This window comes from Phoenix dactylifera, chromosome 17 (assembly GCF_051530095.1).
Source record: "Phoenix dactylifera cultivar Ajwa chromosome 17, Ajwa_hap1_PhDact_Kaust_v1.1, whole genome shotgun sequence".
In the NCBI taxonomy this organism is placed as follows: Eukaryota; Viridiplantae; Streptophyta; class Magnoliopsida; order Arecales; family Arecaceae; genus Phoenix; species Phoenix dactylifera.
This window is the reverse complement of record NC_143206.1, coordinates 16,745,833-16,761,719: the sequence shown is the minus strand read 5'-3', so window position 1 is coordinate 16,761,719 and position 15,887 is coordinate 16,745,833. Positions and strand designations below refer to the sequence as shown.

The 15,887-nt window shown below is 41.3% G+C and overlaps 2 protein-coding genes across 3 annotated transcripts; one reads left to right on the top strand and one right to left on the bottom strand.

Annotated features, from left to right (window-relative positions):
• Positions 1–3,137: 3,137 nt before the first annotated feature.
• Positions 3,138–6,717, top strand: LOC103721516 (probably inactive leucine-rich repeat receptor-like protein kinase IMK2). Its single transcript, XM_008811767.5, has 2 exons — positions 3,138–5,294; positions 5,885–6,717. The coding sequence occupies exons 1-2, from the start codon at positions 3,362–3,364 to the stop codon at positions 6,532–6,534; spliced, it is 2,583 nt and encodes an 860-aa protein (XP_008809989.3). The 5' UTR covers positions 3,138–3,361; the 3' UTR covers positions 6,535–6,717.
• A 568-nt stretch (positions 6,718–7,285) lies between these two features.
• LOC103721499 (sorting nexin 2A-like) lies at positions 7,286–15,626 on the bottom strand. 2 transcript variants are annotated; one of them, XM_088713253.2, is made up of 6 exons: positions 14,395–15,622; positions 13,383–13,592; positions 13,008–13,268; positions 9,594–9,680; positions 8,290–8,332; positions 7,286–7,662 (listed from the first exon to the last, which is right to left on the bottom strand). In XM_088713253.2, exons 1-5 carry the CDS (start codon positions 15,367–15,369, stop codon positions 8,306–8,308), a joined length of 1,560 nt encoding a protein of 519 aa, XP_088569379.2. In that variant the 5' UTR covers positions 15,370–15,622; the 3' UTR covers positions 7,286–7,662; positions 8,290–8,305. The 2 variants fall into 2 exon arrangements, with proteins under 2 accessions (XP_088569379.2, XP_008809960.4); XM_008811738.6 differs by lacking the exon at positions 8,290–8,332 and having other exon boundaries at positions 14,395–15,626.
• Positions 15,627–15,887: the final 261 nt, after the last annotated feature.

Below are 15,887 nucleotides of genomic sequence, written 5' to 3'. Positions count from 1 at the left end.
GGTGCACAGAGAGCAACAGTGTCATCTCAGTCTCATCCCCGAGCTCGACGTGCACACCACGGAGCTCTGGAACCGTGGAAGCAAGTTTAATTGCACATATCATCTCCATCGATCTATCTATCAAATTCTTGCATGCATGCTTTTCTTGCTGCTTCTGAGCTAATTAACATGGATTCTTGCACTTGCATTGCATGCGCATAGTTGAATTCAGGCATGGGAGGAATAGAGATGCGTTCTTTTGCTTCTCCCCGGTGACTCGTTTCCATGCCTCCAATGGCGGGCTGCTGCGTGGTGCTGGCAACGGCATATGGCACGCCTCATCCACTGCAATGGTGGCAAAAGATGACGAATCTCAAGTTTATGCTACGAGCAAAGGACGGTGACAAATCTGTGGCCACCTCTTGGATAGTGCATGAGCACTGGCTTCTTGATTCTGTGCTTTATCGCATGCAGAAATTAGGGACGAGGCTGAGCGATGGCCATCATCTGTCATGCCTCGATGACAGTGGGAAACTTTTTGACTATTATGTGATATGTTTGATTTGTGCGATCTAATTAAAGAGAAATGCCTGTCCTTCTGCCGAAAGCAAAGCGATACGTCTGATGGAAAAAATATTGGACATCTTGATCTCGATTTTAACCAACCTTCTTCACTTTAGAATATTTGAGATAAATGACTTAAATAAATTTGAAGTACGGTGCGGGTATGGCGATACTATACTTAATGCATGATCAGCGTAATTGCTGCAGCGTGTTACTCGCACGGAATGATTACCATATTATAAACATAATGCCAACTATTATCCTACAGTTAAGGTACGTCGCGCCAAATTAGGTAATAGATCTATATCCTACCCTACATAAAGAGGTGGCTCAGGGATCCTCACGTAAACTCATTTAAAGACTCCTCTCTACAATTTTTCTCTCTTCCACATTGCTGCTTTACTATTCTAACTTAAGCATCGGAGAATCCTCGCCAAAATTTTTTTGCCAATTGAACTTCTTACAAATTAGCCTTGGACTTCTTACAAATTAGCCTTGAAGGCGACTAGTTCTTCCTCACCTCAGTCTCATCCAACCTTACTCAGTTAACCAAGAACACTCAAAAATCCTTTAAGGGTCTATCATGCATGCAAAAAAAAGAAGAAAATTACCAAGCTCATTGTTAATTCGGCACAACCTTGTATGTGGCAATAAATTTCATGAATTGCACTGATTTTCTCTTTCTATGTGGTAAGAGAACTATTCATGTGTACATAACATAAGTCTTGTAGCATTACTCTAGAGCATTGCACTGATTTAAGTGAAAAACATATTTTGATGACTAATATGATTCCATGAAAAGTTGGCCATCAGGGTTTTTTCTTTTTAAAACGCCAATTTATTTTATTACTAAATTCCTTCTAATACATGATGAATGTGAACTGTTTTAAGAAAAAGATGTATGCGAATACTTGGCAAAGAGACTGCTAGAATGTTGTAGCTTCATAACTTGTCGAGTGTGCTTTGAAAAGTGTGTTGATGGATGGCTATGATCCAATCAATCAATAAGACTTTACTATTCAAATATTTATCACTTTTTATGTTATCTAATAACATGCTCTTCTTTTGTTACTCTAAAGTATTATGTAGGGTGGGAGAAACAATAGGAGCATACAAAGAGGTAATTACGGCGACCACTACTGTCATTTAGCAGTCAAAAATATCATGCGATACACCACCAAACTTAGTTTGGATGGTACATCCTCTTGCCTCTTTATTAACTCGATATTCTTATAAAATAAGTGTTAGGCTCGATTTGCTTGGGACCTGGACTTTGACCCAGTTAGGGAATGGGTATATGGTAGGGGGTTGGTTAGAGCTTCTCTTCGTTAATATATATGTCATTAAACAAAAGTCCTGACTGCAAATCGCCATACCTTCAATGAAAATTTTGTAAGCTAGGGATTGGAGGATTGGGATTTAAACTTGGTGGTGGTTGAGACAGCCAATGGAGCAAAAAATAATGATTTTTTTGCAGGTCTTAACTTCGTGGTTGTACAGACCTTGGGAGATGATATTCTCATAGGAAATAATAATACATTTACCTTTTGAGGGTTTTTTTGTTAAAAAAAAGGAAAATAAGGATCTCATCTCATGTTAGAAAGGCTTGTCTTTGGGATTACATCTCTTGCATCCTTACAATTGACCATTTGGTGGTTGCGATCCTTCGACAACCCGACCAGCTTAATATAATGAAGGGCTCATCCTCCAAGAGCTCCATCTATGAAGGCTACCATTTTTTTAAAAAAAAATAATAGATGCTATGCACATAATAAAATATAATTATATTTTCTTTATATTGTTAATAAAAAGTTATTCCAATAAAAATAATAATAAACAACGTAGGAAGGACTTGGATTTTTCAATTTCTGATGAAAAGCTATATTCTATGGCAGGAGGTCAGAATAAATATAAAGATAGGTTGAAAAAAATGCAAGCTGCTAGGTAAAAACACATGCATTTACCATTTATTATTCTTTATAAATAATTAGAATGGAGAAAAAAAAGAAACAAAAAAGAAACAAAACAAATGAAGAATAGTTTAGGATTAAAACTAGATTGGATGTCAGATAATTAAATTTTATGACCAAAAAATCAAAAATATTAGGAAGCATATAAAAAATCAAGTTAATAGTATATTAATATTATTATATATTTTTTATTATTTTTTTGAATATAATATAAAATTAAATAAAATTAGATATTTAAATACTAATTAAATAATTATATATATATTTAATAGATATGATTATAAATATAAATATTAGTTAGATGCTTAAATTTTTATAAATATACAGATAAATTTGGATGCTAAAGTAGTTTTGAGCGGATGCTAACCTAGCCCCTTTCGCCCGTTGAACAGCCAAAAAGGATAGCGGATTTTTACCTCGTTCCGCCAACCGAGCAGTGACGCTTTAATTACTGTGTGGAGATCGGGCATCGATGCCGTTCCCGAGCCGTGGGACCCACGGAGAAAATAGCCGTTGGAGAAGCACCACCGGAGAGGCTACGCCCGTTTCATTTCCCTCTGCCGACGCAAGGAAAACTAGCCGTTTGCCTCCACACAAAAAATGGCTCCCTGAACAAAACCATCTGACTCGCCTAGTTTGTCTCCCCAAGAATAAGATTCCCTCGTTTAAACCCATTCCTTCATCTCTCTCTCTCTCTCTCTCTCTCTCCCCCGTTCTCTCCTTCCATCTTCTTCGTTCCAATAGGCGAAAGTAGCAGAAGAAAGGGAAAGGAGTAGCATTCTGGACCAGTCATCTTCTTCTTTACTCCCTTTGTTTTTTGGTACAGCTTCCTTACTCTCTTCATCGACATGGATGATACAGCAAGACAATGCCAGATTTCAAGTGGGGAGAATAGAAACGTGAAGTACCAGAGCTCCAAGTCCAGGAGAAGCCCATTCGGAAAGCTCTTCCAATGGGAGTGCCTGTTGGCCTTCCTTGGCATTCTACCATTCATGGTGATTAGCCCGGTTTCTTGCCGGGCTTGGGATGGAGTCATCATCACCCAAGCCGACTACCAGGGCCTCCAAGCCTTCAAGCATGCATTGGATGACCCCAGAGGGCTCCTCAGGAGCTGGAATGGCACCGGCCTCGATGCCTGCTCCGGCGCCTGGGTGGGGATCAAATGCGTCCGCGGAAAGGTGATAGCTATCCAGCTGCCATGGAGGGGACTGGGTGGGCACATCTCCGAGAAGGTTGGCCAGCTCACCGCATTAAGAAAGCTAAGCCTCCATGACAACTCCCTCGGTGGCCAGATCCCCTCGGCGCTCGGGTTCCTTCGTGATCTCAGAGGCGTTTATCTCTTCAACAATCGCTTCTCGGGCGCCATCCCACCTTCCATTGGTGACTGCCTCGTGCTCCAGACTCTGGATGTTAGCAACAATTTGCTCACAGGAAGTATTCCCTCTTCCATATGGAACTCCACAAGGCTCTACAGGCTCAATTTTAGCTATAACAACCTCTCAGGAGTGATCCCCCTCGGCGTCACTCACCTCCCTACCCTCACATTCCTCCACCTTCAACACAATAACCTTTCCGGTTCCATTCCTGATGCTTGGGGAGGGAGGGAAGATAACCAAGCCTATCAGCTTCGGACGTTGAATCTAGATTACAACTTCTTCTCGGGAAGCATTCCCATTTCCCTCGGCAAGTTGCCGATGCTAGAACAAGTTACTCTTAGCAACAATAAGCTCAATGGAAGCATACCTGAAGAAACGGGGACTCTTCCGAGGCTGCAAACTCTGGACCTTTCTCATAACTCCTTCGGAGGAAGCTTCCCTCCATCTCTCTGCAACCTCTCCTCATTACTTCAGCTCAACCTTGAGGGCAACCACCTTGAGAATCGGATCCCAGAAACCATCGATAGGCTGAAGAACCTTTCAGTCCTCTCGCTTGGGAGGAACCAATTCGATGGTGAGATTCCGGCCGCCTTCGGGAATATTTCCAGCCTTTCTCAGCTGGACTTATCGGGGAACAATCTCAGCGGACCGATTCCGGCCTCCCTCGATCTTCTAACCAATCTCACTGCTTTCAATGTCTCCAACAACAACTTATCTGGTCCGGTTCCCGTTCTCCTCTCCGAGAAGTTCAATTCCAGCTCTTTCAGGGGAAACATCCAGCTCTGCGGGTACAGCATTCTGGTCCCATGTCCTCCTCCCCCTCATCCGAATGTTTCTTCTCCAACGATCTCGACGGTGCCCCATCACCACCGCAAACTGAGCACCAAGGATATTATTCTCATAGCTGCAGGGATTGTTCTCGTGGTTCTATTTCTACTCTGCTGTGCTCTTCTCTGCTGCTTGGTCGGACGAGGGGCTGCTGCTGCGAGTGATGAGCGCGCAGCTGCCGGAGCGGGAGCTGGGACAGGCGAGAAGCCGGGGCCTGCGGCGGGGGGAGCTGAAGCAGAGGCAGGAGGGGACGCCGGGGGGAAGCTCGTCCACTTTGATGGGCCGCTGGCATTCACGGCTGACGACCTTCTGTGTGCGACGGCGGAGATCATGGGGAAGAGTACCTACGGGACCGTATACAAGGCGACGCTGGAGGACGGGAGTCAGGTCGCGGTGAAAAGGCTAAGGGAAAGAATGGCAAAGAATCAGAGGGACTTCGAAGCGGAGGCGAGCATGCTCGGGAAGATCCGGCATCCGAATCTATTGGCTCTCAGAGCTTATTATCTGGGCCCCAAAGGCGAGAAGTTGCTGGTATTTGACTATATGCACAAGGGAAGCCTCGCAGCTTTCCTACATGGTAAGCTCTTCTTTGAATCCAATTTTAATCTGCCACCTTTTAACCAACTCTAATGGAGCTGCCCTATCAGACCACCTTGTCCTTCTAAATATCTTGGTTTTTTGATTCTTTTCCCTTTCTCCAGTTACCAATAGATTACTGCATTGTATTGCTAACCACATGAAATTACGTACCTCATTATTTCTGCTTCATATAGCCTAAATTGTACGTGCTTTCGATCTCCAATTACTAGTTTGCCGCTTTGCATCTTCTTCTTCTACCATATGAGGCTACATTAAATCGTTCTTGTTTCTTTTAGCCTAGATAGTACTCACCTTTCACACATTTGATTAAAGTTGGCAATCCAAACTCAAAGCCTAGAAGCAGTGTGTTATCGCTAGAACTGGACATTAAATGTTAGTTTTGCGTTAAACTCCTTCACCAAAAAAAAAACTCAAAGCCTAGAAGCAGTGTGTTATCGCTAGAACTGGACATTAAATGTTAGTTTTGCGTTAAACTCCTTGAAGAAAAGCAGTTCTGAGATGAAAGACTTTTGATCACCGATTAATGTATCATTCGTTCTATTTGTGTTGCTTGTCGTCGATCTGCAGCTCGAGGCCCCGACACACGGGTTGATTGGCCGACAAGGATGAGCATAGCCATGGCGGTAGCGCGTGGCCTATGCCACCTTCATGTCGACATGAAGATGATCCATGGCAATCTAACGAGCAGCAACATCCTACTGGATGAGAACACGGATGCCAGGATCGCCGATTTCGGCCTATCCCGCCTCATGACCAGTGCCGCCAGTTCCAGCGTAATTGCCACTGCCGGCGCACTCGGCTACCGCGCTCCCGAGCTCTCCAAGCTGAAGAAGGCCGGCACGAAGACCGATGTCTACAGCGTCGGAGTGATCATGCTGGAGCTCTTGACGGGAAAGTCCCCCGGAGAGACGACGAATGGCATGGATCTACCTCACTGGGTGGCGTCGATCGTGAAGGAGGAGTGGACAAATGAGGTGTTTGATCTGGAGCTCATGAGAGATGCGGAGGCCGGGACGACAACCGGGGATGAATTGCTCAACACGTTGAAGCTGGCACTGCATTGCGTGGATCCTTCTCCGGCTGCCCGGCCGGAGGTTCAGCAAATCCTGCAGCAGCTGGAGCAGATCAAACCGGAATTGGCTGCTTCTGCGGGCTCGTCCGTTGAAGAAGGTGGCGGCGGCGCCACCGCGGTTGAAGCGTCTAAATCCGGTGATTAGGTGGTTGGTTTGGCTTCTAGGGGGTGGGGGGGTTATTCTGGATTCTTTTGTTCCTGATTAAGTTCTGTTCGATGGTTGGGTAGGTATTGGGTTTAAACGCTGAAACCTGTATATATGTTCGATGCTTAGGACAATTATTTGTTATTCTTATTAATGTTTGCAGGGTTGCTCTCTTTATCACAAGATGATGCTGGAGTGATTGAACTAAATTGATAACAAAAAAATTAGCATTCAGGAAATATATGTCTTAGCAAGTGAATAGACATGGTCACGTCCTTCACGTATTTCCTGTTGTAGATTGTTTTGGATGCAACTGAATGATGTGATGGCAATAGTTGATAGTTGCCCGAGATTTGGATGGCCAGCTACTAAACAAAGCTTGGATTAGAGTTTTTTCTTGTTCAGACTTATTAACCTCCAATTTCCTCTGTCCTTATTGCAATGGTCTTGACCATCCTTATTCTTGGATAAAAAAATGAAATGCAGTTTGCAAATACAAATCTAAAAGAAAATTTGGACTGTACTAATTAATCATAAAATGCAGAAAAATATCTGATCTATTGCAGTGTTTGGATTTCAAATTCCACTTATCTTTGTTTCTATCATGAAAAAAATAGATGCTGCCCCGTGAGACAATTTCACATAGATCTAAAATTCTTCATAATTCTCCGACAGACGCAAATAATCTTCTGCTGATAAATTTTCAGCAGTGTATCAGTTGTTATGACCCACTAATAGAACAAATCACACCTTTCTTACCCCAGGGAATGTTGTGGGCCAACAATAACTCCTTTCGATTGTTAAAGTTTGTATTTCACAATCATTTCTTGTCACAGCAACCCGCAGGGACCAACAAGGGCAGGGTCCCACTTAGAACCCTAACAGCTGAGGAGCCGTACACCAAAAGTAATAGAATAAAAATAAAATAAAAATAACTCCACCAAAATCTCTTTATTATGGAGTGGTTGGTTCTACTTCCTACTTGGTAGTGTACATGGGCGTGTGGGCGGAGAGCAGGCTGGAAAAACACCTCAATTTACTTCTGAAGTCTTATCACTGTCTAGCATATGCACTCGTTTCTTCTGCCACCGCTGCCCAAACATTCGCAATTTTCTCTGCATAACCGACCTGTTCAATATGCAATACGTAAGTGCTTACAAATGGCCGAGTTCTGGACCAGATGAGCAAACAAGAAATTAAACAAGTTTATGATAAAAAGAAAGCTTCATAATGGAAAATGTCAACTAGATGGTAGATGCTTCCATATCATGTTCAATTACAGTGTTAAAGACCAAGTGAGGATGCTCGAAGATCATGCGCTCAGTGCAGCTTTGTTGAAGCATATAGTGCGCATAATGACCTTTGCAGTCCCCAGGCCAGTCATAAACCAAGTATATATACCACATAATTCTGACAAGGTACCATGTATCATGTGGAGAAAACTTCAAGTCATTTAAGTGATACTGAGAAGCACTAAAGGTCCTAGATTTCCTTCAACCAAACAACTTAGCTGTTACCTATTTTGGATTTCCTGGCAGAACTGTGAGAGAACAAGGTGATCGGATAACAGATAACGAAACAAAATCTGATTGACAGGATAGCAGAAAACCTAGTTCATTTCTTTATGCTTCCATAATGCATTAATCGTTCTGAAAACATTCACAGCATCAAATGCCCTAAAGGCAGATTACCCATCACATTATTCATGAAAAAAGAAGGATGAAACAAAAATAGAATGGATTGTAGAATTCTGACCTTAGAAACAGAACCATCATGTCCAGTTGAGTGACCTTCTAAACTGCAATCAATGCGTAAAGTTTGACACCAGTTTTACTTAACAGAATTACAGCACTTATATTAAATATTAAATGTCTTCTGCATGATCATAGTTCAAGGAAGATTCTATCTCCTGAAAGAGCATCCCTATGCACCCGGTAAAAAACCAGTGAAGGAGCGCAGATTCTATGATACTTAACAAGGCCATTAAAGAAGAGATTTTTAGCACAACTTGCAAGCTTATAATATTTGACCCCAGTAATATTAGTTCAATGCCTTCAAAAGATAGAAGACCACCTTAAAATTGTAGTAACTCAAGACCTCAACCAAAAAAGCTAGCCAGAAGATGTTATTTAGGTTCTTTGCCCTATACAAGTACCCAAGATCTACCCAGTGCATAGCCGATAAGGGACTAAATGCACGTCCACATGAATCTTTACATACTCTTTTCATTTAAATTTTGGAATCCTCAACAGACTAAAAATCTAAATTCATTCAAATCCAATCACAAACACTATGGTTAGCCAGCAGTCAATTCAAATAACCCCGTGTTATAGAGTCCCCTAATCCGCATAAGCTATAGACCGGGTCCACTCTGACACTATTTGTTACAACCCAATACATTTAAAAAGACTAGCCTAAAGATATTATTTGGGTTTCTTGGCTCTATATAAGTACCCAAGATCTACTTAGTGCATAGCCGAGGTGGAACTAAATACATGTTCGCATAGGTCCTCACAAAAATGAACATCTACATCCTATACATTTAAATTTTCATGCCAACACCAATAGGCAACATACTCAAAATAGAGGAAAACCTTGAACCAAAGTACATTAACAACCACAATCTTTCTATAAGGACCAGTCAACCTTTTGTAAGCTTCTGTCAATTTTTGTAACTGATACCCTGCCATCAGTTATCAATTTTCATTTTGCAACTCATATAAGAGTTTTCTACTGTCATGGGCAACCATCAAACACTAAGAGACTAGCCCAGATAAAAATGACTGATTACTTAGCAGATGTAGAGCCTTACACTTTTACGTTCTCTTCGAGAGTAAGATAAAAACCTTTTAGATTTCAAAAGATCTATTTTATATCTTACTCTTGAAATGTTTGGAGGCTGCAGAAACTTAAGCATAATTGGGTGAAAAGAAACTAAAACTTGAATGCATGCATTCTCCAACCATCATCATGGTTAAAAGAAAATGAAAGATTCTTCACTAAATATAATTGATAGTCGAACATCTAATACTTCAAAGCCATTAAGCAAAATGTAGTACCTGATTTATTACAAAACCCTTCAGCATACTTAGAAAATCATCATGCCTTTCTCTGTCTAACCTCTCGAGTTCACTCCGGTTATTTTCCTGCATTAATGTTAATAACTGTATCAGAGATCTGCATCTCCAAGTTCAATCATAATCCTCTGTCCATATAATCATAATTTAACATAAGTTAGTAGAAATACACGAATTTGATATTTCAATGTACATTCATTTTGGACAAACTTATCAGGTGAGAAGCAACAGCAGAGTAGGATCAACAAAGCCCAAGCAAATAGGATTCCTGTTTATGTTGAAATATAGAAATATTCGTAATCATAAAAAACAAAGTACAGAAAATCCCAAATATAAGATTTGTCAACAAATTTTTGAGCAAAATGTGTGCTCTTTTATAGTTATATCAAAAGGAAATATATTAAAATAATGTATGAAAACAAGCTGCTATTTAGCTAAAGCAAGCTACTATCAAGCTATCTTAAACAATATTCAGAAAGAATTTTATTAACTTTCTAAATAAAAGGTGAGATTTTCAAAAAACAATACCCCATTCAGCTGAAAAAAATATACAACAGGAACTCTTGAGTGTCTCTCTCCATTATACATTCTAAGGTTTCCTCACGTGACAATCACATGAGGAAAGAAACATGATCTCTTTTAACAATAATATCTTTTTTGGAATTCCAATGCAATATAATCTGTTACTTACTCAACATGGAAACCTGATTAATATTTCTAGAAAATGGTTGCTGCAATAACTCTCCAAAATCCACCCCCTTTTTTCTCTCTTAGCATATTAAACATATTTAGAATAAAAAAATTCTTTAATCACAGCCAACCGTGTTCATTGCAAGATTAGAGTTTTCTTTTGAAATTTGTGAGGTGGCAGCACAAATGATGCTGCTACAACAAGGACATCAGGTCAACATTTAACATGACTCATAACCCAGAAAAGACCTGCTAGCCAATAAGCTTTACTGAGACATATAGTTGAATTTAACTTCTAGAGGAATGTATGTATGGCTAATGTCAGGAAATTCAAAGAGTGAGAGATGTACAAAAAATGTATCTGAATTTGAATTGATGCTCAATGGTGGCAGCAAAACTAACCAAAAAGTGATGCATAATGACAGATGAACTTCAATGATAATGATATAAGATTCAGCTTTATGAAATGGGTGAAAGGAAATTGTTGTAGCATGAACAAGAGAGATTCTGTTGTCAGAGTAGACCATAATTTTATCTGATACTAGGATCAGCACTTCAAAACCATATTCATGCAATTATATTCAAGCTCCCTAGTGGGTCGCCAATTTGCAACACCGGAGTCGTTATAAGAGATGAAAAAGGAGGAAGAGAGCAAGCATGGACCATTTTTATGTACAGAGTCTTACCAACGACAATCTCCGAACAATTTCACATATTGTTTCAAGAAAATGCTTATTATAGAACATTCAAATTTAAAGCAAACAATTTACTTACAAAGATGGTGTGCTCATTTACCAATTCAAAATATTTTCTATAGACAAGATCATAGAAATTTATGCCTGTTCAAGATATACACTGCTCAGAATAGGATAAACAGTAGTCTGAAGGATGAAACAGAGGCCAAAATGATCATGATAATTAAATGTATTCTATAGCAACCTAGAATTTTGTGGATTAATCATTCATAAGATTTTTTTTCAATTGAAAGCCTTTCAGCTTACAGAAAAAGAATAAATCCTTTAAAATATAAGACCATTTGATGCACTACCAATTTGTGGTAGTCGTAATGAGGAACAACAATCACATTTACTGTGTGGAGTGCTATACAGTATGGCAGGCTAGTAAATTACTATAGACAGGCTTTTACTTCTAGCTGATTTTGATACCTTGCATGCCTACAAAGATGATTTGCAAATATTAACCAGTTGGGCATCTGATAATAAAACAACTTCTATTGTTTTTTTACTAACATTTTGCATAAACTTTACAACAGCACAAGGTTACCTGAAAGGCTTCCATATCAACAGTTTACATAATATTACAAATTGCATGTTTATAAGGGTTAATGTAATCAACATATAAAATAATAACCAGCTGATTGTTAAACAAATTCTTTCATCCTTTCAATTATCCAGAATGATGAAAAGGTCACAAAGAACATAGACAGAAAAGTTATAACAGCATTGGGTTGAAGTATTGCATTGTGCGCCACTAACATGTCAATTATAAACTAGTCAAATGTGTTAGTTTATAGCATTGTCACTGCAGCAATACAGATCCAAAAAAGGACCCTAAGTGTTTAACTACTGTAAGTGATCTGTAAGAACTGAATTGTAATGCGAATGAATAAGTGCAGCTTTTTCTCTTAGATGTAGAAGAGGACAACGTCAATTCAGATTACAACATGAAAACAAACTAGGCTGATGTTTAATAACTAGCTAAAACATTCTAATTGGTTTCACTTATGAGACATGTAAAACATGATAACATGACTCTTGAGAAGATGTGTTATGTTTGACTCATTCTTCATATTTTTATGAGCACTTCCATCACCAACCCTGAGCTAGGAAGGATGTGGGTTGACAATGGGCTCACAATGAATAACAAAAAGAAGCCGAAACTATGAAAGAAGTATTAATTTAAGAAGGTGAAATTTATGAAATTAAGGATCCATATAGCAAGCCTCAAATACTTCAAACAAGGCAACATGGAACTTAATATTGTCATGGTTCAGAACCCCATGGCACTTAAATATAACTGATACCTTACTTGCATGTACTGATATGAGTGAATTATTCAGGCATTAGATAATCCTAGTCATCTAATTCTTTGCACAGATGACTGGTCCCCATAAGATGGCTGAAAGTGTTGAGCATCTAGCACAGTAATATTGCAGAAGTTTCATAAATGAGTTCCTCATATGCAGAAACCAAATTTCATAAATGAGTTCCCACATGTTTCCTTAGTTATGCTTTATCTATACAATTACATAAATATTAACCGGCTCTAGTAAGGAGAGGTATTTTAATTCGTGTTGAAGGTTGTATGAAAAAAAAGTGAAAGACTTGAGACAACATCAATGCAGATTGTGAGGAAAAACATGGAGGAAGCTTGGAGTAACATCAGGTGTAGCCCTAAATCGAAAAACTTGGTGAATAAGGATCTAGAAAGCCAACCCCATATAGTTGGAAAAATTCTTACTTGATAGATGGCTATGTTTATGGTCATTTCCAAATTTATTTGCAAATTCTTACTTTCTAAAGCCCGCTGGTAATAGCCTCTGAAGTTCATACATTATCGTTAATTAGTTTAACAAATAGGTAATAGAAAACTTAAAAACTTGATATAATTGACACAATTTCTTCTGCCAAGCATAGGTAGCTGTACCTTGCTCTGGGCTTTTATGTGACAGACTGAAAACATTACCTTGATCCTTTCATACTCTCTTAATGCACAGCATTTAGCATCTTCAGTAACTCTTATTGTTTCTTTCAGTTCTTCCACTTTTCGCATTCTTGATCTGTCACCACCAAATATCTTCGAGGATGCAGCTTCAAGTTTATCAATCCTTGTGTGCAAGGAGGACAAATCTGACATTAGAGTTTGTACAGTCAATAATGCATTGGCCCGATCAGAGAATGCACTGTTAACTGCTAACATCAGACCTAGACATTCATGCAGAGTGTCCTGCCATAAAGCATTTTTTAAAGAACTAAATAAACAATCACAAAAAGGCCCTGCTGAGGAGCTTTAGCCTTTACCAAAATCGAAATTTCATGCTGTAATCAGTTCAGTTATTACCAGATGTTTGACTGTTTGAGCATTTAATTCTCGATATAATCTACTTGCTTTTACAGCAGCAGTTGCTACACTTTTGGCATCAGCAACTCGTACTCTCTGAGAATTATATATGGCTTCCTCATTCTCAAACTTAGTTAATTTGATGAATGCCAATCCCAACTGTCCCATTGTTTCACCAATATCTTGTTGAGCTTTAACGAGCGCTTCAGCCTGCATAAAGAAAGCAAAAAACTCAACTTAATGGGAACATCCCATGCTGCTTACCGATGTATTCTCTATTCCCACACAAAATAATTTCATGCTCAAGAAAGCTACAAACATGAAAGAGCAAAGGGATAATTCAAAACAAAAAATAATGTAAAACAAATGGAGTAAGACTAATGCTATGTACTGAAACAGATCCATAAAAAAATAGAAACGTTTGAAAGGGAAAAAGGAAAAAAAATGTTGAACACGTAGACATGTATCCTTAAGAATTTCAACACCTGTTACTCTCCGACATCTCATGAAACTATTCTATGGCTAAATAAATAATAACATTTTATCATTTCCTTTCCAAATTTTATTGTTTTTGTTCAGACTATATCTCTCTTCCAATGATAACGCTATCATTCTTCAGGGTTTTGAAGTATAGCATTCATTAGAAAAGCCTCCATGGGAGAACTACCATAACATTTTTTTCAATAGCATCTCAAGTCTTACAGCTAGTTATCCACATTGCACTTGCAAGTGATGAGCTTAGCTGTTTCACCTTCCAGCAAATTACCAACATTCGCATTATTGTTATGCTTCCCTGATTAAATATATATCACATATGTTTTCTACCTCTCTACTTGACATTCAACAGAAGATCCGGTTGAACCTAAATAAAATTATGCTAAATATCATGCCCCCCAACATTATCCCATTGAAGCTAATCCGTCCAAATTTGTAATTTTGATCTAAATTAAGCCATAATAAGTTGAAATAAATTAGGGCACGATTTCAATCAGGAACTGTAATTACTGCCCACCTGCTGAGAGGCCGTGCTGAGCTGCTGCTCGAGATCCTGCATCTTCTCTTTCCTCTCCAAGAACTCCTTGTCCTCCTCCACCACCGGAGGCTTCGCCCCTCCCCAATCATTCGCCACTGACTGCTTAAGCTCCTTGAATATCCTCAGCAGGTCCCTTCCCCCCTTCGCTGGCTGCACCGCATCCTGCGGCGTGACGTGCCCCGCCGGTCCCTCCCCGAACAGCTGCTTCGGCAGCCTCACTGCCCCATCCAGCATCCTCGAGGCCATGTCGGTGATTGCGGGCAGCGGCAGCTTCCCCTGGGCCTGCAGGAACACCCGAAGCTCCTCGCTCTTCCCGATCCCCGGGTGCACAGCCAACCTCCACAGGTACTTCTCGATGGCGGATCGGCGCTGTTCGACGAACTCGTGCTTCTGCATCACCTGGCTCTCCACCACGTTCTTGTCGGGCCGCGGCGGGATGAAGTACCCCCGGTAGGCCTCGGCGAGGCGGTCGGCGAGGGTCACCACGTCGCGGAACCGCCGCCGGACGCGGAACTCCGCACCGCCAGCGCGAGTCCGTGAGGTGATGAGGTAGGTCACGTAGGTGCCACCCCCGGGAACGAGGGAGTTGACGGCGTCCTGCTCCTTTTGGGGGTCGGAGACGGTGATCTTGGCGTACTCGGAGACGGCGTCGCGGTCGGATCTGGGGGAAGAGGACTCGCGGCGGTGGGAAGGGCAGTCGAGGGCGGCGCCGTTCTGGCTGTCGAGGGGGCTGAAGACGACGTCGGCGTAGGAGGGGGGATCGAGGAAGGAGGAGGAGGAGGCGGTGGAGAGGGGGGGAGTGGGTGAGAGGAGGGGATCGCCGCCGTCGGCGGCGGCGGAGAGGGAAGAGGACATGGCGCTGCGGTAGTCGGAGGGACCGTCGGAGAGGACGAGGCTTTCCATCTTCTCCCGGCGCGGTGATCCGAACCCGGGGTGGGTCTCCGGACCCATCATCTTATTCTGAACGATATTAAAAAATAATTTGGTCGAAGATCGTGGGGTTCTAGATGGGAGGACGGGAGGAGAAGGGCGTGAGGACGGTGGAGTCCCGACGGAGAAGGGGAGGGCACGGTACGGTGGGCCGGCGGTGAGAATAAGAGAGAGACGGGGTCAAGATGCGCACGTGGTTCTGGGGGAAACCGAGCTCTGCGAGGCAAACGGGCACGAGTTACATGGCTCGGTGCGAGAAATCCGAGGAGGGAGCTCCTTCCAGATCTGGGTTGGGCGCACCTTTTTAAGGGTCTCCGACGGTGCCTTGGCTGGGTGTCGAGGCGTGATTTGCATGTGTACGTGTTTGCTGTTCTACTTTGAGCACAGGATCTAATAATGGCCATGGTGCGAGGGGAATAAAAAAATCATAGAAAAGGAGGAAAAAATGAACAGTCAAGTTTGTAATTGCTTATTGCTCAAGTGATCCCTCCAACCAGACGTTATCATGCGGAAAATGATTTCGCACCTAGCTTTAGGAGATA

What these genes read in the sequence shown, in the direction of transcription:
- LOC103721499 (XM_008811738.6), bottom strand. Translation starts at nt 15,369, where the DNA reads ATGATGGGTCCGGAGACCCACCCCGGGTTCGGATCACCGCGCCGGGAG. An exon ending in TCAGCACGGCCTCTCAGCAG is followed by an intron (nt 13,593 to 14,394) that starts GTGGGCAGTAAT and finishes TTCTTTATGCAG; the next exon opens with GCTGAAGCGCTCGTTAAAGC. An exon ending in AGGGTTTTGTAATAAATCAG is followed by an intron (nt 7,663 to 9,593) that starts GTACTACATTTT and finishes CATATTGAACAG; the next exon opens with GTCGGTTATGCAGAGAAAAT.
- LOC103721516 (XM_008811767.5), top strand. Translation starts at nt 3,362, where the DNA reads ATGGATGATACAGCAAGACAATGCCAGATTTCAAGTGGGGAGAATAGA. An exon ending in CCTCGCAGCTTTCCTACATG is followed by an intron (nt 5,295 to 5,884) that starts GTAAGCTCTTCT and finishes GTCGATCTGCAG; the next exon opens with CTCGAGGCCCCGACACACGG.